The 22,082-nt window shown below is 33.3% G+C and overlaps 1 protein-coding gene across 3 annotated transcripts in view; it reads left to right on the top strand.

Annotated features, from left to right (window-relative positions):
• The window catches only part of LOC122016022 (acyl-CoA-binding domain-containing protein 6-like), a 31,865-nt gene extending 10,110 nt beyond the window's left edge, over nucleotides 1-21,755 (top strand). For 2 of the 3 annotated variants that reach the window (XM_042573152.1, XM_042573154.1), the window contains 5 exons: nucleotides 11,172-11,255; nucleotides 11,347-11,715; nucleotides 20,655-21,167; nucleotides 21,240-21,299; nucleotides 21,388-21,755. In XM_042573152.1, coding sequence (XP_042429086.1) covers nucleotides 11,172-11,255; nucleotides 11,347-11,715; nucleotides 20,655-21,167; nucleotides 21,240-21,299; nucleotides 21,388-21,468 — 1,107 coding nt within the window. In that variant the 3' untranslated portion in view covers nucleotides 21,469-21,755. The remainder of the gene's footprint in view (nucleotides 1-11,171; nucleotides 11,256-11,346; nucleotides 11,716-20,654; nucleotides 21,168-21,239; nucleotides 21,300-21,387) is intronic. The other variant, XM_042573153.1, reaches the window with a different exon arrangement.
• The last annotated feature ends 327 nt before the right edge of the window (nucleotides 21,756-22,082 follow it).

Here is a 22,082-nt window from a genome sequence, read left to right as displayed (position 1 = left end):
AGGTAATCGGTAATATCAAATTGAGTTTCGATTTTATTATCCGAAAAGTCTTATTAGTTGATAGATTTAATTTTAACTTATTTAGTATAAGTCAACTGTGTGACTCTGGATACTTAGTGATTTTTTCTAATTTTGAATATTTAATTGAAAATGTTGAAATTCTTGAAATTACACTTAAGGGAATTAGGAAAAATAATATTTACACAATTGACCCATGCACCTCTTCACTAAAGTGTCTTTTGACACAACAAGAGGAAATCAAATTGTGGCACAGGAGATTGTGTGACACTCACATCAGATTCATTTAAAAAATGAGTCAAAATGGCTTAGTTAAAGGTTTACTTAAATTAAAAAATTTTGTAAATACAATCTGTAATACTTGTCAACAAGGTAAATAAACTAAGACAACCTACAAATCAACAAACCTAAATCGAACTAACTCAATACTTGAGCTCCTACACTTAGACCTATTTAATTCACACGGAGCTAAGTCACTAAGTAAAACCAAAGCTACTTAGTTATAATTGATGATTATTCAAGATTTATTTAGGTAAAATTTCTAAAAACTAAAGATGAAACGTTTGAAATCTTTAATAATTTTTGTAAATTAATAGAAAATGAAAAAGATGCTAAGATTAAGAGAATTAGACGTGAAGGGGGATTCGAAAATTATAAGTTTATTGAATTTTGTCAAACTAATGGATATAATCATGAATTTTTATGTCCTAGAGCTTCCAACAAAATGGTCTAGTTAAACAAAAAAATATAACATTACAAGAAGCTGCTAGAACGATATTAAATGAATATAACCTAAGTAATCAATTTTGAGCAGAAGCAATAAATACAACATGTTATATTCAAAATAGAAATATTAATTAATAAATTTTATAATAAAATCCCTTATGGAATATATTATAATAAAATACTCAATTTAAATTATCTAAAAGTTTTTGAATGAAAAGTACATATATTAAACATTAAGGATTATTTAGATAAATTTACATCTAAATCAATATCTGACATATTTTTAGGGCAGTCCATAATTAGTAGGACTTGTAGAGTCTATAACAAAGATACCTTAAAAGTTGAAGAAATAATCAATGTAATATTTGACGAAGAAACTAATTTACCTAATTTAATTAATGAAAATAATAATCAAAATACAAGAAAGATAGAAGATGAAGAAGATAATAAAATTAGATATAAAATAAGTGAATAATAAGAACAAATTGTTGACCCTAATATAAAACAATCAAGGATAAGATCTAATCACCTAATTGATCAAATTTTTAGTGATTTAACCCTAGGAGTTCGAATTCGATAATCTTATAGAAATCTAAGTGAAATAACTCTTATTTCCAAAATTAAATTCAAAATTATAGAAGAAGTTCTACCTGACCCAGATTGGATAATTGTGATGCAAGAGAAATTAACTTCATTTGAAAGAAATCACGTAAATTTATAATTAATATTAAGTGAGTCTTTTGAAATAAACTAGACGATATAGGTGAAATAGTAAGAAATAAAATTAAACTAGTGGCAAAGGGGTTTAATCAAGTAGAAGTGTTAGATTATGATGAAACCTATGCACTTGTAGTTAGATTTGAATCCATTAGGATGCTGCTAGCCTATATGGCACATAAAAGATTCAAGTTATACCAAATGAACGTAAAGTCCGCATTCCTCAATAGGTTCATCAAAGAAGAAGTCTATGTAAATCAACCCCATGATTTGAAGACTTAGACCACCCAAATCATGTCCTTAGGTTAAAGAAAACTTTGTATGGATTAAAACAAGCACCTAGGGTTTGGTATGAACGACTATCAACATACTTAATGTCTAAAGGATTTAACCAAGGCTAAATAAACCAAACTTTATTTGTTAAAACCTTAGAAAAAGATATTTTAATAGCCCAGATTTATGTAGATGATATAAATTTTTGGCTCAACTAATACAAAATTTTTAAAAGAATTCATTAAATTAATGGAAAATGAATTTAAAATGAGTATGGTAGGAGAATTTAATTTTTTCTTAGGATTACAAATAAAAAAAACAAAAGAGGGAATTTATGTTTATCAAACAAAGTATGCTAAAGAATTAATTAAGAAATTTAAAATGAAAATTTCTAAAAATATTAATACTCTAATGACAGCTAATGTTAAAATTGACTTTGGCATAAAAGGAAAATCAATAGATTTAAAATATTATAAAAGTGTAATAGGAAGTTTACACCTAACTACAAGTCGACTTGATATTTTATTTGCAGGTATGCGTGCTAGGTACTAATCTTGTGCAAAAGATCATACTTAACTAATGTAAAAAGGATACTTAGATACATTAAGAGGACATAAGTGTAGGACTTTGGTACCCTAGGACTAACACATTTGACTTAGTTGGGTACTCAGACTATGCTAGATGCAAACTAGATAGAAAAAGTACAAGTGGAAACTGGCAACTGATCCTTAGTAAGCTGATCTAGTAGAAAACATCATTGTGTTGCCCTATCCACTGCTAAAGCAGAGTACATAGATATGGGTGAATGTGCATCTCAATTATTTTGGATGATGCACACTTTAGAAGATTATTAATTAGAATATAAAAATACAAAAATTTTAATTGATAATATAAGCTTAATCAATTTAATCAAAAATCCAATGCACCACTCAAGGACTAAACATAGAGAGGTTAAGCATCATTTTATAAGGGATCATGTAGCTAGGGGTAATATTATACTTAAGTATGTTGAGTCCAAGTTAAATTTAACAGACATTTTCACAAAACCCTTATCTGAACATGAGTCCAGTACACTTAGAAGACAATTAGATATGTACTTAGTAGAATAGATTCTAAAGATTTTAAAATCATTATTTTTATTGTTTTGACTTTTAAAAAATTTATAAAAAGCCAGCCCGATGCACGAAGCTCCCACTATGCGGGGTCTCGGGGAAGAATCCGTTGTATGCATCCTTACCTTTTTTTTTTTACAAGAGGCTATTTTCAGGATTCGAACATGTGACTGTTTGGTCACAAAGCAACAATTTTACCGTTGCACCAAGGCTCCCATTATACTTTTCAAAAATTATGATTTTTTTTAAAAAATTATATTATCTCTTCAAAAATCTTATCAGCTTTGCATTAGGTTACCAGCCAGCATCAAATTATGACAAATATTCAAATGAATGAATCCATTAAATTATTGTGCTAATGCTAGGTTGTTCCCCGGAAGGAACGCGTTGCAGGGATCGACTGTAATGTTTCGGCAAGGACCGCTACATCTCTAAAACTCGGGTGTAGTGCTAAATATGCAAGATTTCACGTTACAGGATCCGACTGTAACGTCTCAGCAAGGATCGCTACATCTCCATGAGAACTTGGGTGTAGTGTTAAATAGACAAGAGTTCTCACACCATAGGTTGGATAAGAACAAATATGATAGGAAAATTAATAATCTAAGATTTGGAACATGGAACATAAGAACTCTCACTGGTAAATCAATGGAGGTAATAGATATGATGATTAGGAGAAAATTAGTATTTTGTGTGTACAAGAGACAAAATGGGAGAGAAGGCAAAGATGATAGAGAACTCAGATTTTAAGTTATGTACACTGGAAAGAGTAAAAGAAGAAATAAAGTAAGAATTATTGTAGATAGTTTGTTAAAAGACAAAATAGTAGGACTAAGTAGGAAGGGAGATACGATTAAAGCTCTCAAGATAGTGGTAGTAAATGAAACTGTTAATATAATCAATATATATGTACCTCAATTAGGATTAAATGCATACACCAAGTATAAGTTTTGGGAAGATATAGATGAGGTAGTACAAAAAAGTTCGACAAACGAATAATTTTAGTAGGAAGATATCTAGATGAGTATGTAGGAGAAAAATGAGGAATTTGATAGGATGCATGAGAGTTATGGTTTTAAAACAAGAAACGAAGGAAATGGATTTCCTTGTAATATATGAGTTTATAATAGCTAATATTTTTTTAAGAAAATAGAAGAGCACTTTTCACATTAAAAAATTGGAACAATAAGTTGCAAATTGACTTTTTTTATGGTAAGAAAGAGAGAAAAATTTGTAAAGACTACAAAGTCATCCCTAGAGAAAACTTAATCATCCAATATAGATTAGCGGTCTTAGATAAGCGCCTAAAAAATAATATTAGTGAAAGGAAAATGTGCATTGCTCTAAGGCTTAAGCGCGGGAAGTTAAAGGATGAAAATCAAAATATATTTAAGGAGAAGGTAGAAGTACAAACATTAGGTGAAATTTACGATGACTCTAATACAACATGGGATAAGATGATATTAAAGTTGAAAATAGTAGCTAAGAGTGTACTCTGTGAGTCAAAGGGGCATGCACCACTAAGTAAAGAATCTTGGTGGTGGAATGAGAAAGTACAAGAGAAAGTGAATGAAAAACGAATAACTTATAAAGAATTATATATTTGTAAGAATGAGGAAATTTAAAAAAATATACAATAGCCAAGAAAGAAGGTAAGAAAGTAGTGAGTGAAACAAAAAATGAAATTTTTGAACGGTTATATCAAAAATTGGATATAAAAGAAGGGGAAAGAGATATTTATAGAATAGCTAAAGTGAGAGAAAGGAAAATAAGAGATCTTAGCCAAATAAAATGTATTAAAGATGAATGTAATAGGGTATTAGTAAACGATGGAGAAATAAAAGAGCGGTGGAAGAGGTATTTTCATCAACTTTTTAATGAAGGTTTAGGTGACCAACTTAACTTAGGTAATTTAAGTAGGTTAAATGAGCATAGAAATTTTAATTTTTATCGTAGAATTCAAACTTCAGAAGTAAAGCAAACTTTAAATGAGATGCACAGTGGAAAAGTCGTTGAACTAGATGATATTCCGATAGAGGTATGGAAGTGCTTAGGGAAACAAGGTATTGAATGACTTACAAAATTATTTAACATGATATTAAAAACGAAAAAATGCCTGATCAATGGAGGATAAGTACTCTAGTTCTCTTATATAAGAATAAGGAAAATGTATAAAATTGTGCAAACGATAGGGATATTAAACTAATGAGTCATACTATGAAACTTTGGGAGAAAGTAATAGAAAAAAGATTAAGGAAGGAGACTACAGTGATAGAAAATCAATTTGGGTTCATGCCTGGAAGGTCGACAATAGAAGCTATACATCTTCTTAGATAATTAATTGAAAAATATCGAGAGCAAAAACAAAATCTACACATGATATTCATTGACTTAGAAAAAACTTATGATAGAGTCCCAAGAGAAAATTATATGGAGAATTTTAGAAAAGAGAGGTGTTAGCGTAACATATATTGAACTAATTAAAGATATGCATGAGGATGTAATGACCAGAGTAAAAACTTCAGGCGAAGTAAACTGAAGCATTTCCAATAAAGATATGGTTACATCAATGATCAACTCTAAGTCACTATCTTTTTACACTAATTATTGACGAACTCATTGTGCACATTCAAGACAGTACCGTGGTGCATGTTGTTTGCAGATGATATTATTTTGGTAGATGAGGCACGTGAAGGAGTAAATACTAAACTAGAATCTTAGAGGGAAACACTAGAAGAGAAAGGTTTTAAGATTAGTAGATTAAAGACAGAATATATGGAATTTAAGTTTAGCAATATTAAAAGTAATGAAACAATTGTTAAGATAGGAGAGGACGAGTTGTCCGGAATCGAGAGATTTAAATATTTAGGATCATTTTTGCAAAATGATGGAGGGATTGCGAGAGATGTCTTACATAGAATATAAGCATGATGGGTGAAATGGAGGGGAGTGTTTTATGTGACTGCAAAATACCTCTTAAACTTAAAGGTAAGTTCTATAAACCGTAGTTAGACTCATATGTTATATGGAGTCGAATGTTGAGCATACGAAAGCGTAAGATGAGAGTTCCAGAGATGAGGATGTTAAGGTGGATGTGTGGACATACGAGTATGTACAAAATAAAAAATGAAAGAATTAGAGAGAAAGTCGGAGTTACATCTATTGAGGAAAAACTCCGATAGACACGTTTAAGATGGTACGAACATGTACTTAGACGACCAATAAATGCTCCAGTTAGGCGATGTGAAACTATGATAAACATACATATCAAACAAGGAAGAGGAAGATCAAAAAAGACTTAGTTAGCAACAATAAAACAAGATAAAATTTATTTAAATATAGATGATGATATAATATGAGATAGAGTTCAATGGCATAAAAGAATTCATATAACCGACTTCACCTAGTGGGAAAAAGTTTGGTTGTTGTTGTTTTAAAAATTGGACTTAGCCTAGGTTTTTATCCTATAAAACATATACCCATAGGTTTCAGCCAGAACATCTCATAAGCACACTAGGAATACTTTGCTTGTATATGACAAAAAAAAAACATTTAGCATGGTGTGAAATACATATGGTATTGCCTGAACTTCAAAATACTTATGTCTATGCATCAACATAAGTCTGGGCTATAAATACCAATTCAAATTGATCAAGTTAAGTCATTCTCTTTAGTAAACCTAACTAGATCATGAATTTAACTCGGCTAAGTAACCGCTAATACCTTATGGTAAATAGCTAGTGATTAATGGTTAGACATTTCTTCTAAGGAAAATAGACGACTATTTTTAAATTTTTTCTTTACTTTGAGTTTTACATGCTTGGATTAAAATCATTGGCTTTCCCCTCAAACTTAAAACACTTACTTAAATAATTTTTCTTAAGACATTAATCAATGCGGAGATTAAATTTTTTTTCTCTTATTAATAGCTTCTTTTTTCAACTTAGTTTTTTTTTTTGATATATGTCAAAGGAGAGTAAAAGGAGTTTAGTTAAATATTTTTTTCCAAAAAGTTAAAATATTTTTCAAAATTTTAAAGTTAAATATTATTTCAAAATTTAAATATTTTTTAAATTTTCAAAAGTACTTCAAAGTTTTTTTTAAGTTAAAATATTTTTCAATTTTTAAAGTGTTTTTTCAAGTTAAGTTTAAAAAGAAGGTGAAAGTATTTTTCAAAAAATAATTTAAAAGCAAGAAAAAATAAGTGTTTTTGAAAAAGTATTTTTAGCTAAGTATGTATAGCTAAGTATTTACTAAGAAAGTGCTGTATTCAAGGGAGGTCTTTGAACTCTGAATTCTTAGTTATATTTCAAAACTTAGAAACTTAGTTTTAGAAAAATTTGACTTGTAAAAATGATAAATTATTCTTAGTTGTTATCTGTTGTATTTAACTTAATTATGAATTGTGTTGTTATAATAAAAAAAGAAGAGATTATAGGTGCAATGAGCACTAGACAATGAAATCTGAGTTTTGATAATGGCAAAGCGTTCTAAGATAAGTGTTATTGTTGATCTAACAAGTTAAACTAAGTGTGAAAGTTGTAAGTGATCTTACGCAAAAGGAAAGTCATAGTTGTGGTTAGGCAGTGAAATCCTAGTCCGGGGAACTGAGCAAAGTCTTGGCGGGTCGCGGACGTGGGACAAAATGTTGGGGTTGCAAGGTTGTAAACATAGTCCCAAATTGAAAACACATGGGAAAGATCATGGATTTATAAAGAGAAAGATATCTCCATTGGCAAGAGGCTTTTTTGGGAGAGCCCAAGAGCAAAGCGATGAGGGTCTAGACCCAAAGTGAACAATATCATGTCATTGTGGAGATATCTAAATTCTTTTCGATCCTACAATTGGTGTCAGAGCCCGGACTGCCAGAAGGTTTAACCGCCGACTGCGCATAAGAGCTATGGTCTGATTGAGCCATATGGGTACAATATTGATTTCGAACAAAAAAAGTGCGGGCTTCTATGTTCGGATTAAGAGGACCAGACATCAGGCAGGAAGTTCTAGTTGCGGCTAGGCACAAAAGTCCTAGTAGGTCGGGTGGACCGAGGGGCAGGAAGACCTGGTGGGTCAAGGATCGGACGTGGGAAGCCTGTGGTCCTTTGTTTGAGGGGGGGATTGTTGGGGTTGTAAGGTTGCAAACATAGTCCCACATTGAAAATACATGGGAAAGATCATGGGTTTATAAAGAGAAAGATATCTCCATTGGCAAGAGGTCTTTTGGGGAGAGCCCAAGAGCAAAGCCATGAGAGTCTAGGCCCAAAGTGGACAATATCATGTCATTGTGGAGATATCTAAATTCTTTTCGATCCTACACAAAATCCTAGAGTTCAGGATGCTAGGTGAAAATCCTGGAGGCCATGGGTGGAAGATTGGACGAGTCGGGGATTAGACGTCCAGTATGAAGCCCTGATGTTTCAAACGCTGAGCAAAAGTCCAGACGATCTGGAGAACCTGTATGACAAAAGGTAATTTTTCTTGAGAGTAGTAGGTGAGGACGTATTTCCAGAAGAGTGAACAATAGGCGTTGGTCCGACCTAGAGTTTCAGCAAAACTCAAAGTCTGGATTGGATAGTCCGAATGCTGTCAAATTCATATTTTATATTGTTTATTTGTTTGGGTTAACTCTTTTGTTTTTTTTTTTTTTTTTTTTTTTGGCAGAAAGTGAAGTATTGGAAAAGGGCAGTCCGAGCACCCAAAGGGGATCCGGGCGCTCGTCCGAGGGCCTGGAGCTGCTCCAGGTGCCCGGGCAAGTTTCGACGAAGGATCAGCCTGAGCGGGTGCCTTGCCTGGCACCCTGGTGATCTGGGCGCCCGGAGGTATTCCAGGTACCCAGACGACTGAAATTTGATCGATTTGCTGAGTTGGAGTGCGACGACTGGCTGTTCCACGTCAGCGATCCAGGTGCCCGGAGGGGGTCCGGGCGCACAGACGTGGATAAACTTCAGGGATGAAGTTTCGACAAGAGCTCGTCACGTCAGCACTATCCAGAATCATGAAAGGAGAGTTCGACCAACAGCTTCTACACATCATGAAAAGGAGCATGGGAAGATGCTTCTTGATAATTGTCAATGATAGAAAAACAAGCAACAATCATAATTGTCAGAATCATGCGATTCTTGATTTCTATGATACAATTTATAAATAAAATGATACAATTCTTGCAATATGAATTGGAAGCTAAAATAACCGAACCAGCCAGGCTAGTACGATTTGAATTTTATTTATATGATTTTAAAAATAAGAAAGGAAATCATTAATGTTAAATTTAATCAATTAAAAAGGTGATCTTACTCGATAAGAAATTAAATTAAATCCAATATCTTATTATGAAATAAATGATGATTTTTGCATTATAGGTTAGAAGAATAATGGTCATACAATGAAATTTCTGAGTTAAAAGTAATATAGAAGATATAATTTGTCAAGTGAAGAATGTAGCAATGTAAACTAGACACCAAACAATGATTGAAAATAATAAAACTTGTCATATTGACAAAATGATAATAAAGGTGAAATATATGGTGACTCCGAAATCATGCCTTAAATATGGTGTGGATGTTGATGGGTGTTCAATTTTACTTAAATGCTTGTTATTGAGTTGGATATGGTGTTGATGCTATTGGATGTTCAATTTTGTAGTGTCATGTCTAGTTTTTGTTATTGTACACAATAGCATTCTATTAGGGTTAAAGAACACAATGAGGTTGTTGATGGGGGTTCAGTTTTTAGAATTTTGTCTAGATTTGTAGCATCTGTTTGTTCACTTCTTCAATTGTTATGTTATTGGTTTATTCCTATTTTTACAACTTGTTAAAATGCACAAAGATGGCTTTCTTGGGCTAAGTGTGGACTTAGGTGTTCATTCATTTATGTGTTTCTTGCATCATTCATTGTTGAGAGGTGATTCCCATGTGTTTTGGAGTTTTCAGCAACTTTTCTCTATGCCCAGGCTTAGCATTTCTCAATTGTTGAATCAAGTTTGATGATCCATCAATATTGCAATCGGAAGAGCTTATATGTTGATTTGATTAGAGCTGTAGCTGATGAAGCATTGTTCTTGTTAAACTTCTCTGTGATAATAGTCATATAACCTGAAAAGTTCAAGAAAGCAATAGACTGAACATGCAGTTATATGGCTGAGGAACTTGACATTTTGGGATTAAACCATTGAAGAAAAATAGGTTGTTAGAGTACAAATGGCAAGAGGAATGAGGATAGGTTCTATATAGATATCTATGTTTAATTTCTATTTAAGCTAGCTCACAAGGAAGTATAGGGCTAAAATGTAATCCTCGTCAGTGCCTGGTCAAATTTGACATCCACTGGGGAGGATGCCTCACGTAGAGCTCACCAGGTAGGAGACTAACCTGAACTTGAGATGCTCTAGCTGAGCTCAAAATCTGATTAAAGTTTGAGCATTTGTTGGTACGGTGCTCGGTGTTGCTAATGCTTGTTGTGGTCGAGGATGATGTGATTATACATGTGTAGGTGAATGCAGGCAAGGGTACCACAACAATGGTAGGGGCCCATAGAATCACTTGAAAGATGAAGAGAGTAATGGGGCTCTAGTTCCATGTAATAGAGAAATATTAGAGCTTATTATTTTCCCTAGATCGCCCTTCTACCTAAATGTATTATTCATATTTGTAATAATGGGCACTAGATTCACAATAAGGTTCCTAGTATTTACATTTAGGTTCTTAACAATCACAATCATAATTGCAGATAATTCTCTAGCATCAGTGTTTGGCATGTAAACTTTACACCATACTTGTAGCTTAAAGTAAAAATTGCTTGCTATTTTTTTTTTCCTATAGTGTAGTTATCAGGGAATAGAAGAAAGGAAAAATTCATATTGCATCAACTTGTTAGCCAAAATATTACCTTTCAAGTGATCTGTAAAGAGATTTCATTATGTTTTTGTCCATGAATCAGGTTAGACTCTTCAATGATGAGCATCTCTCCATGTCAATAGAGTTAATGTTGTTTGATTATGAGTAGGTTCACTTACAACATTTGATGGAGTAAATTGGCCTACATTTGGGGCCTTATAGCAGTCTGATTTCTTTGTAGATGAGATTGGTATAAACTTTGTTCTGTTCTTGATCTAAACATAAATAGAAGACTATAATGGAGCAAGTGGTGCTTCCTGTGGGTCATCATAATACACATCAGCCTTGCAAGTATCTTTTTTATAAGATAGTAGTCATTCATTTTTTCATTGGCAAATTGCAATTATGTTCTAGAAGTAGCTAATTAACCATGAAGTTTTTATGACATTTATAGTGGCACTGACTTGTATTATTATCACTTATCATTATGCAGGGTTTTAGCTTGCTTCCAGTTAATCACAAAGACAAAGTTTTCCTTCTTGCCTTTGGAGGACACAAGAAAGAACCATCCAGTCAGGTCTAAAGTTTAAAAAAAATCATAGATACTACATATGACTTAATCTGTTCTCTGTTTGCCCCAAAAATATCTGTATCTTCCTTGAACACAGGTTGAAATACTTTTCTTGGCTACAAATGAACATTCAATGAGTTCACGGTCTGCTCCAGATACAGAATTATTACCATATGAAGAACAACACGCTGTGACTATTAAGGATGTTGGCGCTCACCTCAAGACTGGTTCTTCCCCAACTTCTGTTAATCATGCCACAAGACATAGTCTTGCATCTGCACTTGAGCAGCAAATATCTGGCAGGAAATCCATTTCAGATGATCCTTCTCCATCTGCTGGCATGCCAATTAGCAAGCAATTTCATCAAGATCAAGATTACTGTTTGGCTAATAAGATGCAGAAACCATCCCTTGAAGATGAAAACTATGAAACTGATGACCAGGTGCAGAACAACCGTTTCTCACAGGTGAGGGCAATGAACACTTAATGTATCATTCTGTCTCTTTTTTGTGGATGAAAATGGATCAAACTTTTGCCCCTCTTTGAAAAAGAAAATGTTCTCACATATTTGTACCAGCTAGTATCTACCCTTCAGATGGGATCTAAACTCTATTCTAGGTTTGATTGAGAACCACCTAGGGTGACTGACCAGTTGGCTTATCTACTTCCAGGAAAAAGATGTTAAATTTATGTTTTAACATGGAGTTGCCCAGGTGCAAGGGGTTAGTACAAGAAGGTTATACTAATTGAGATTAGCCTTCTCCCAATTATTCACTTTATAGTTTCCAGAGTAATAATTTATCTAATTATCATACTTATGAAGTCAATTTGGCCGATTATTACACTGACAAACTAGAGCCCAACTATAGTATGTCATCAGTCTTGGATTATCTAAATTGATTTTATTGCTTAAGTCTATATCACTAGCAATATTCAAATATTAAAATCAATTTTTTACATTATTTAAACTTTTTTCTTCTGACATTAATTAAAGTTTTCTGTGGACTCCTTCTACACCATAGACTTTCCACTCTATTTGATTTAACTATTCTAATTGCAGTAGATACAGTTTAAACATGTTCACGCTATATCAACCTATTTTTTCTCATTTTATAATTATTGGAGCTATGTTTAATTGATGCCATTGATATCTTTAATTTATCCTTCCTAGTAATGCCTCAAATCCAGTTTACTATTCTCATTTTTGTTACCTATGATTTTAAATATATTGCTTCTTAACAATCCAACATACCAATCCATAGAGTATAGCAAATTATACCCTACTCGATAGGTTTTTCATTTAGCCTAAGAGGCACGATACTACATAACATTCCTTAGGTAGCTATTACTACGATCCATATTTTGTTTGATACTTGTGATTACCCACCTAGTTAATCGGGTAATGAGATTGGGTGAAATGGTAGATGTTTGTCATGGGTATGAGATGAGTTTGGGTTTGAATACTCGAGTACCTGAACATGTTCATATTTAGTATACATATTTGCAAAGTATATTATGGATGCTTATACTAAATTTGATGGATATTATGATTTTATTAGGTGTACAATCAGTAATTCTTGGCTTGTATGTTTAGAGATATTTTATATGAATGGCTGGATTAATTATTTTAGAGATCTAATTTGTTATTACTTTTGAATATTGGAGGTGTCATGATGTGTTGAAGAGGAGTGAGTTAAGGGTTCGTCATGTACCCACAGATAGTGATTGGATATTGGTAGAATAGCAAGTACTTGTGACAGGTATGAGTTTTAGATGTAACAAGTTGGTATGGATGAGAGCTGTGTAAAATTTATGGGTAGCTAACTTGTTGCCAACCCTATCCATAAGCTCCTCCATTCAATTGTTCATTCATTCCATTAATTGTTTTTTTTATTAATGTCTAGTTGAATAATAGATTTGAGATATTAGAAACTGTTAATGGTTTCATTTCTATCTACTAACATAGTAAAGATAGGGACTTAATGTTGACACTTGATGTTTAAGTAAAATCGTGTCACTCCCAATATGCACTAGTGACTATATTATCATACATGTCTTTTATGATATCTAATTTCTAAATATTCCTTTTTATTTCCTTAAAAGACTCATTGTAACAGGTGTCTAAGTACTATCATGAATTTTTATCTAGTTGACAGAAAGAAATCATATGCAGATCTTTCTTCTTTGTACCTTTCTTTGATGTGTACCCAACGAGAAAGATATCTCAAGAACCCACAACGAATTGAAGACAGAAAGAAGGAAGGTCTAAGACGATAAGATGGATGAAAAGAAACCTCGATCCAATGTTTAGAAAAGTACGAACCTTGGTATAGAAGATGGGAGATGCCACAACCTTGGGATTGAGGTTGATAAGTCTTTGAACGCCATAAGGAGATGCCTTGATAAATTCTAAGTCAATGAAGAATCATCAAGCGGGAGCCTCATCGTGCTTTAGATTGAAAAATATGTCAAAGATATATGTGTGGCTGTTGCCTCCTTTATTTATAGCTATAGGGTGATCAAAAAATCCTAAAAGACCAAAAGAAAGCCCATTTAATAAAGACCTATATAGACTACTTAGCCATTTTAAATTTATGGCATCATTACAACCCAAATGAAGATAGAAATTGAGTCCAAATTGAGCCTACATATCCATACTATATAGATATGAGATTTAAATGCTAATTCAACTCATCTAAGGTTTGAATTAGGTTGACTAAGCCGGATGACTTGCTCTTGGTCAAACCTTCTTCAATGGTAGCTTTGACCTTCACATCTTCAATTAGCACATTAAGTTCTTCCTTCATCTTTTTAGCCTTAGCCCTTGTAATTGAACCTCTATTGATGTATAATGGATCATTATTAATATCTAGAGTGGGTTGAGCATGATCCATATCATAAGCTTGTTGGGCAACTTGTTGTTCTCCTTTTTTTACTTCATTCCTCCTCACAAAAGGATTCGTCCTCGAATCTTGATTACCTCAGTTTGTCTATCTGTTTGTGGATGACAAGTTGTGGAAAACAAAAGCTTTGTTCCTAACTTTCCCCATAATGTCTTCCAAAAGTAGCTTAGAAATTTTGCATCACGATATGAAACTATGCTCCTCGGTACTCTATGAAGTCGCACGATCTCCCTAAAAAATAGATCAGCAATATGGCTAGCATCATCTGTTTTCCTACAAGGAATAAAATGAGCCATTTTAGAAAATCTGTTCACAACCACAAAAATAGAATTCATACCTCGTTTGGATCTTGGTAGTCCTAAAACAAAGTCTATGGAAATATCAACCCAAGGTTCACTAGGAATTGGTAAAGATGTATACAGTCCATGAGGTAAAGATCTAGATTTTGCTTGCCTATATGTAATACACTTCTCACAAAATTTGACTACATCTCGTTTCATGTGTGGCCAAAAGAAATGTTCTACCAATACTTTTAGAGTTTTTTTAACTCCAAAATGTCCCATTAGTCCCCCACCATGAGATTCTTAGATTAATAATTCCCTCAATGAACAATTAGGCACACACAACCTATTCACTCTAAAAAGAAACCCCTCGTGCCTATAAAACTTTCCAAATGCAGTATGTTCACAAACTTCAAACACATTGCCAAAGTCAGGATCATTAGAATATAGATTTTTAATGTATTCAAATCCTAACACTTTAGGTTCAAAGAGAGATTAAGGTATACCTTCGAGACAAAGCATCGGCAACAATGTTTTCCATACCTTGTTTATACTTGATCATATAAGGGAATGATTCAATGAATTCTACTCATTTTGCATGATGTCTATTCAATTTACTTTGGCTCTTCAAATGCTTCAATGATTCATGATCAGTGTGAATAATAAACTCTTTGGGCCACAAGTAATGCTGCCAAGTCTTTAAAACTCTCACCAATGCATACATCTCCTTGTCATAAGTTGGATAGTTCAAAGTTGCTCCGCTGAGTTTCTCACTAAAATAAGCAAGGGGTCGACCTTCTTGTATTAGCACAACTCCAATACCTATTTCTGATGCATCACACTCAATTTTAAAAGTTTTAGCAAAGTTAGGTAATGCAAGTAATGGTGCTGAACTTAGCTTCTCCTTAAGTAAGTTGAAAGCTGAAACTTGTTCACTATCCCAACGAAACCCAACATTCTTTTTAACAATTTCAGTCAAGAGTGCAGCTATAGAACTAAAATTTTTAACAAACTTTATGTACAAACTTGCCAACTCATGAAAGCTACGTACCTCAGTTATCGTTTTTGGTGTTGGCCATTCACGTATTGCCTTAAACCTTTTCTTCATCAATTGCTATTCCCTTGGCACTAACAATATAACCAAGAAACTCTATCTGATTAGTGCAAAAAGAATATTTTTGAAGGTTAGTATACAATTTTTCATTTCTCAAAATAAGTAGAACTTTTTGTAAATGATTGAGATGCTCATTTAAATTTTTTACTATAAATCAAGATGTCATCAAAATATACTACAACAAAATTCCAATATAAGCAAGCAAAATATGGTTCATTAATCTCATGAAAGGACTAGGTGCATTATTTAGTTCAAATGATATGACTAACCATTCATACAAACCATACCTAGTCTTAAAAACAATTTTTCATTCATCTCCCTCACGTATACAAATTTGATGATAGCCAGACTTCAAATCAATTTTAGAGAAAATGCAAGAACTATGTAGTTTGTCTAGCATATCAACTAATCTAGGAATAGGATGACGATACTTTACCGTAATCTTGTTGATAGCCCTACAATCAACGCACATTCTCTAAGTTCCATCCTTCTTAAGCACAAACAAAACAGGAACTGCACAAGGACTCAAACTTTCTCGAACATATCCTTTTCTCATCAACTCTTCAACTTGCTTTTGAAGCTCCTTTATCTCTATAGGATTGCTCCTATTGGCTGGTCGATTAGGAATGGTTGCTCCTGGGATGAAGTCAATGTGATGCTCTATTCCCTTAAGTGGTGGCAATCCATCAGGAACTTTTTTAGGAAAGATATCATCAAATTCATGCAAAAGAGATTTAACAACAGTAGGTAAAGAAGGATTAAGATTGTTAGTGCTAAAATAAGTCTCCTTGTACAAAAATACAATCATCAACTCTTGAGAATAAAAAGCTCTCTTAACCTCTCTTTTGCATAAAAGCTCACTTTTTTACTCTCTTGCTCTTGATTTTTTTTTTCTTTTTCATTCTTTTTTTCACTCCTCATCCTCACTTTTTCTTTTCTCACACTCCTTATCTTTTCCATTTTTTTTCTCTCACAATCTTTTCTTTTTTCACTCTCATTTTTTTATCCTCAATTGATCTTCATATACTTGCTTAGGAGTTAATGGTACAAGAGTTACAAGTTTACCATGCATCTTAAAAGAATATTTATTTGTGAACCTATCGTGCATGACCCTCCTATTAAATTGCCATGGTCTACCTAAAAGCAAATGATTTGCATGCATTGGTACTACATCACAAAGAACATCATCATGATACCTACCAATGGATAATGAAACCAACACTTGCTTAGTGACCTTAACATCGTCGTAATCATTCAACCATTGTAGTTTATAAGGTCTAAGAATGTTTAGTGGTAGGTAAGCATAATTTCTCAATCAAGATAGTACTAGCCACATTAGTGCAACTTCCCCCATCTATAATCATACTATATACCTTGTCTTTGATGTGGCAACGGGTATAAAATATGTTGTCTCGTTGTTCTTCATCTTTTTCCTTCGCTTGCACATTTAGAGCACGCCTAGTGACAAGGGCTTCACCTTCAATGACATACTCTTCTACATCACTTTCCATCAATGGTGGTAAGGCATTATCATCTTCGGACTCACTCTCAGTTTCAATATCACAATTTTTTTTCAAAAGCATACTTCTTTTGTTTGGACATTGTGAAGCAATATGTTCTCTTCCCAAACACCTAAGGCATTTAATATTTCTATTTCTTGAAGATTGGATAGGTTCTTTACCTTTAACCAATGGAGAATTAGCATATTTATTCTTCAAAAACTCGGTCTTACTCTTTGATGCAACTTTATTATCTCTTTTGTTCCGACCAGATTTTCAAGTGGATAAATTAGAACTTTGACCATGCTTGATTGAACCCTTTCTTTTGAGTTGCCTTTCAACTTTCATGGACATATACACCATATCTTCCAGCTCCACATAATGTTGCAACTCTACTATATTTGTAATTTTTGAATTCAAACCTTGTAAAAAATCTTCCAACTATCAATAATTAATCCAGACCTTACAATTAAGGCTCAAGACTTAAAATATACAAATTGAAAAACTGAAGAATGTAAAATGCACATTAATCAACTCTTAACTTTAGGAGTCATTCAAAGGTCCACATCTAGGCACCGAAGTCCATCTTTCATAGTTAATAAAGGATTAGAACAAAAACATAGCCAATCTAGAATGATATTTAACTACGAAAGATTTAATGATAATTGTCAAGAAGATGGTTATAAAATCCTGACAAAGACCAACTCTTAAATAAAATCTAAAACTCAAAATGGTACTCTAATTTGACATGAAATCAGGATTTTGGTAAGTCAAAATGCATTTTGAGTCCATTGAATGGACAACTTTTTCCTGTCCAGAGGGACATTTTGAGTGGCTTGTTATGCCTTTTGGCCTTAAGGTAGCCTCTTAAATATTCCAAAGGAAAATGTTGCTTCTCGGTCCTCCTCCAAGCTCGAATCATGGCAATCTTCTTCTCTTTGTGGTATTCCTCCACGGTCTTGGATCCTTGGGTTAGATTTTGTAGCCGTTGATACAAATCTCGATAGTAATGTGATGGAATGAACCTCTTTCTCATAATTGATTTCATCTCTTCCCAAGTGCCAACGGGTCTCTCGTTATTTCTTCTCGCTTAGAATAACTTGATCTCACCAAATAAGTATAATCAATAAATTCGACAGCAGTAAGTTTTACCTTCTTTTCTTCAGAGTAGTTGTGACAATCAAATACTAATTCCATTTTCTTTTCCCACTCCAAATATGCGTCTGGATCACTTTTTGGCACCGAAATTAAAAAAAAAATAAAAAAAAGAAACAAAAAAAAGGTGAGGGTAGAGAATTGTTATTTCTATACTTGCACTTTCCAATTTCGTATTTCCTTTAAAGTTTTGCTTAGATTTAATTCTGACACCTGCCTAGATTAAGTTCTGGCAAATTCCTTTTTAGTTCTTATTTCAAGTATTTTTATCTTTTAGTCCCGCATTCTCATAAGTTTTAGATTCAATTCTGACAAATTTCCTTTCTGAACTTAATTTAAGTTTTCAATTATGCAATTTGCATTCTTCTATCAATTCCTTTCTTTTATCCTAATATCTTTGGGATTTTCAATCAATCAATGATCGTTTACAAGGAATTGCCACATTTCTAAATTTTTTAAAGAGTTAACATTAGCGAGTTGGGTGATTGAGTGACAACAGATTGCATTAATGGCGACAAGTGGAGAAGAAGCAAGACCTAGAGAAACACTTGAACAACATATGAGACAACACTTGGAAGGCATGGAAATCAGATTCAATCAAATCCTCGACATATTGGAGAGACAAGATGTTGTAATTACTAAATTGCAAAATAGCTAAGCTGGTAAAGTTCTTACACGAAGTTCAAGGCAATATAACTGTGAAGACAACAATGATGATGATGATGGTATTTTTGAGGACATTGATGAAAGAACTTCTAATGGCAGATCTGGTGGTATTAGAATTGGTAGTAGAAGGGGAAGGATGAGTGATTATGTTGATAGAAACTTGGGAAATATCAAAATGAAGATTCCTTCTTTTCAAGGCAAAAGTGTTCCAGACGTATATTTGAAGTGGGAAAAGAAAGTGGAATTAGTATTTGATTGTCACAACTAATGTGAAGAGAAGAAGGTAAAACTTGCTGCTGTGGAATTTATTGATTATGCTATTATTTGGTGGGATCAAGTTATTCTAAGTAGGAGAAGAAACAACGAGAGACCTGTTGGCCCTTGGGAAGAGATGAAATCAATTATGAGAAAGAGGTTCATTCCATCACATTACTATCGAGATTTGTACCAACGGTTACAAAGTCTAACCCAAGGTTGTGGAGTCTCCCATCTTCTATACCAAGGTTCGTGCTTTCCTAAGCATTGGGTCGAAGTTTCTTTTCATCCATCTTATCGTCTTAGACCTTCCTTCTTTCTGTCTTCAATTCGTTGTGGGTTCTTGAGATATCTTTCTCGCTGGGTTCACATCATTCTTTATCAGTTGTATTGTTAAATAAATAACATTAATAGTTTGAGGTTTTTTGAATGTGAAATAATCAAATTGATTTTGAGAAGTGTTTGAAACATCTCTTATTCTAATCTCAATTAGTCCCCACGTTTATGGTATTTCTCATTAACTTGGTTCCTTTGTAATTAGGCATCTTCTTGATTTTTAACCATAGAGCAGGCACTTTAAAATATCAACCAATATTCTTAATGCAACTTCAGATGTTCAACAAATGCTTAAGAAATTGGAATTTCAATGTCAGGCATTATGAGTTAGATTTCCACCAACAATATAATAGGTATTGCTAAGAATATTCCTAAAATCAATAACTATTTGAACAACAAATCATCTCTTTTTTTGACATCCAATGATTATATGTAGTGGGTAAGAAAATTGTGACCACCTTTAGATGAAGTATCAATCATCCGAAAGCAACAATGCCTGATTTTTATATCTTTTGCAGGGTACAATTTGCATATACAACTGGCTAAATTAAAACCCATTTAACAAGGGTCTAATGGGAATTCAAGCTTAGGGGTATGGAAAAATATCAAAATTTCAGTATACCACACATACTTTACTGAAATATATCGAATCATACTTATTTAACGGTATACTGAAAATTTCAGTACAGTATAATACTGTATTGAAATTTTTGGTATCGATATAAGATTTATATCGAAATTTTGGTATATTATATTGATGTTGAAATTTAACTATATACGGTATGTAATTTGTATCGTATCGAAAATTTAGTATACTGAAAATTTGGTATGATATACCGAAAATTCAGTACGGTATCGGTATTTTTGTTATACCAATTTTTTGGGTACGATATACGATTTAAATTTCGATATACCTTACCGAACCATCCCTATTCAAGCTACAATATAACCCCACAGTTTTTTTGTTGCCATGTTTAACTCAGCACCCTTTTTCTCAGTTTTTCTGTTGTTTCTTCAAAATATTCTTATTTATGCTTATTATATAACACTAAAAAAAACTATATTTTCGGTTACTCTCACTGTTAATGACTTGTATCTTTCTGTAATTTATTTAGGATTTCTTATTTTGTTAAATGAAAACCTGATATGTCCTCAATTTGTTCTAACAGAATACATCATCTTTTTGCAATTTGTAGAGCAGCAAAAGGCAAGAATCTGAAATAAAGATGGATATTGCTGGAATTTTAGCTAGTACAGAAGAGATGCTTCTTGTTGAATCTGAAGGTTCAAATTTTCACCTTAAGCAAGGAACTAATAGTCTCAGCTTGGCTAATGACCGTGTTTTGTCTCTAGAGACTGATGGAAGATCAGTTTTAACCAATCCATCAAATATATATCATCAACTTTACGAAAGTAAAATTGCTAGTTTGACAAGGAAGAATGCTGTGGTTGAAGAACAGCTGAAAGCTGCTTTGACAGGCCAAGAATCTGCTGAGAAGAGCTTAGCCTCTGCTGCTAAGAGCACACAAGAGATGGAGATCAAACTAGCTGATGCTCACAAGGAAATTGAGTCGTTGAAGGAGAAGCTAGCAGCTGTAGAGCTAGCTCAAGAGGAGGCCAACAGCCTGTCAAATATTGTCCACTCTGACAATGTGAGGCTTGAACATGATGTAGCATTTCTAAAAGCAATCTTGGATGATACACAAAAGGCAAGGCAATTCCATTTTCTAGCTTTTGCATCTTAGGGCTTTCATCACTAAGGGTTCCTTTATTCCTTGTAGGAATTGCACTCTACTCGTGGTGTTTTAGCTGGCGAAAGGGCAAGAGCTTTTCAGCTTCAGGTGAAACTATAGGTTTTGCCACAATTTTATTGCTTTGGTGCGTTATATGTGCATTCTAGAAGTAATTGACTTCTAGTATGTTTGGCAGGTTGAAGTTTTTCATCTCAAGCAAAGGCTACACTCCTTGGATAGTAGGGCACCCACTCCAAAGAAACCATTTCCGATGTAGATCATTTTCAAATTACGAAAATGTTGTAGCCTTCTGGATATGCAGTAGTTTGGGATTCTGTCAACTTAAATACCCTGTATGTACAAGATGACTGGGGAGTATGTACGATGTGATTTCTAGGTCTGTTAGTATTTTAAACGAAATTTGACCTCGGCGTCGTCACTCAAAATTTAAGGGTCTTATCAGGCTGGATCTACACAGGATCTACGCCTTGCTTCTAATTGCCTGAAATTTATTATTCACATGAACTTATTCGATTCCACCATTGGATAACTGTATTCCAACAACTGTTTTTTTTTTCCAAAATAGATGCAGTTGGAATTACTAATTCTAACAATTTTTTTTTAATATTTTAACAATTAAGAAAAACATAATAAATAAAAAAGATGCTAAAATAGCTTATAGCTAAGACAAGCCAATGTATTGCCTTAATGCTTTGTTTACTGTCGGAAAGATTTTCAATTCACTCAAAAACATGGTTCCTAATACTGTAAATACATTCCTCCTATATAGTTGGCTCGTTCTGAATCATCCTCTACGCCTATCTCTATTCTGCTTGTGGTTGGGATCTAGCAGACAATTGGTTTTTATTATATCATAAAAGCAAGCAGGGC

The sequence above is a fragment of the Zingiber officinale genome, chromosome 8B, assembly GCF_018446385.1.
Source record: "Zingiber officinale cultivar Zhangliang chromosome 8B, Zo_v1.1, whole genome shotgun sequence".
Lineage (NCBI taxonomy): Eukaryota > Viridiplantae > Streptophyta > Magnoliopsida > Zingiberales > Zingiberaceae > Zingiber > Zingiber officinale.
Note: the sequence above shows the minus strand (reverse complement) of the source record. Positions and strands in the feature narration are given on the sequence as shown.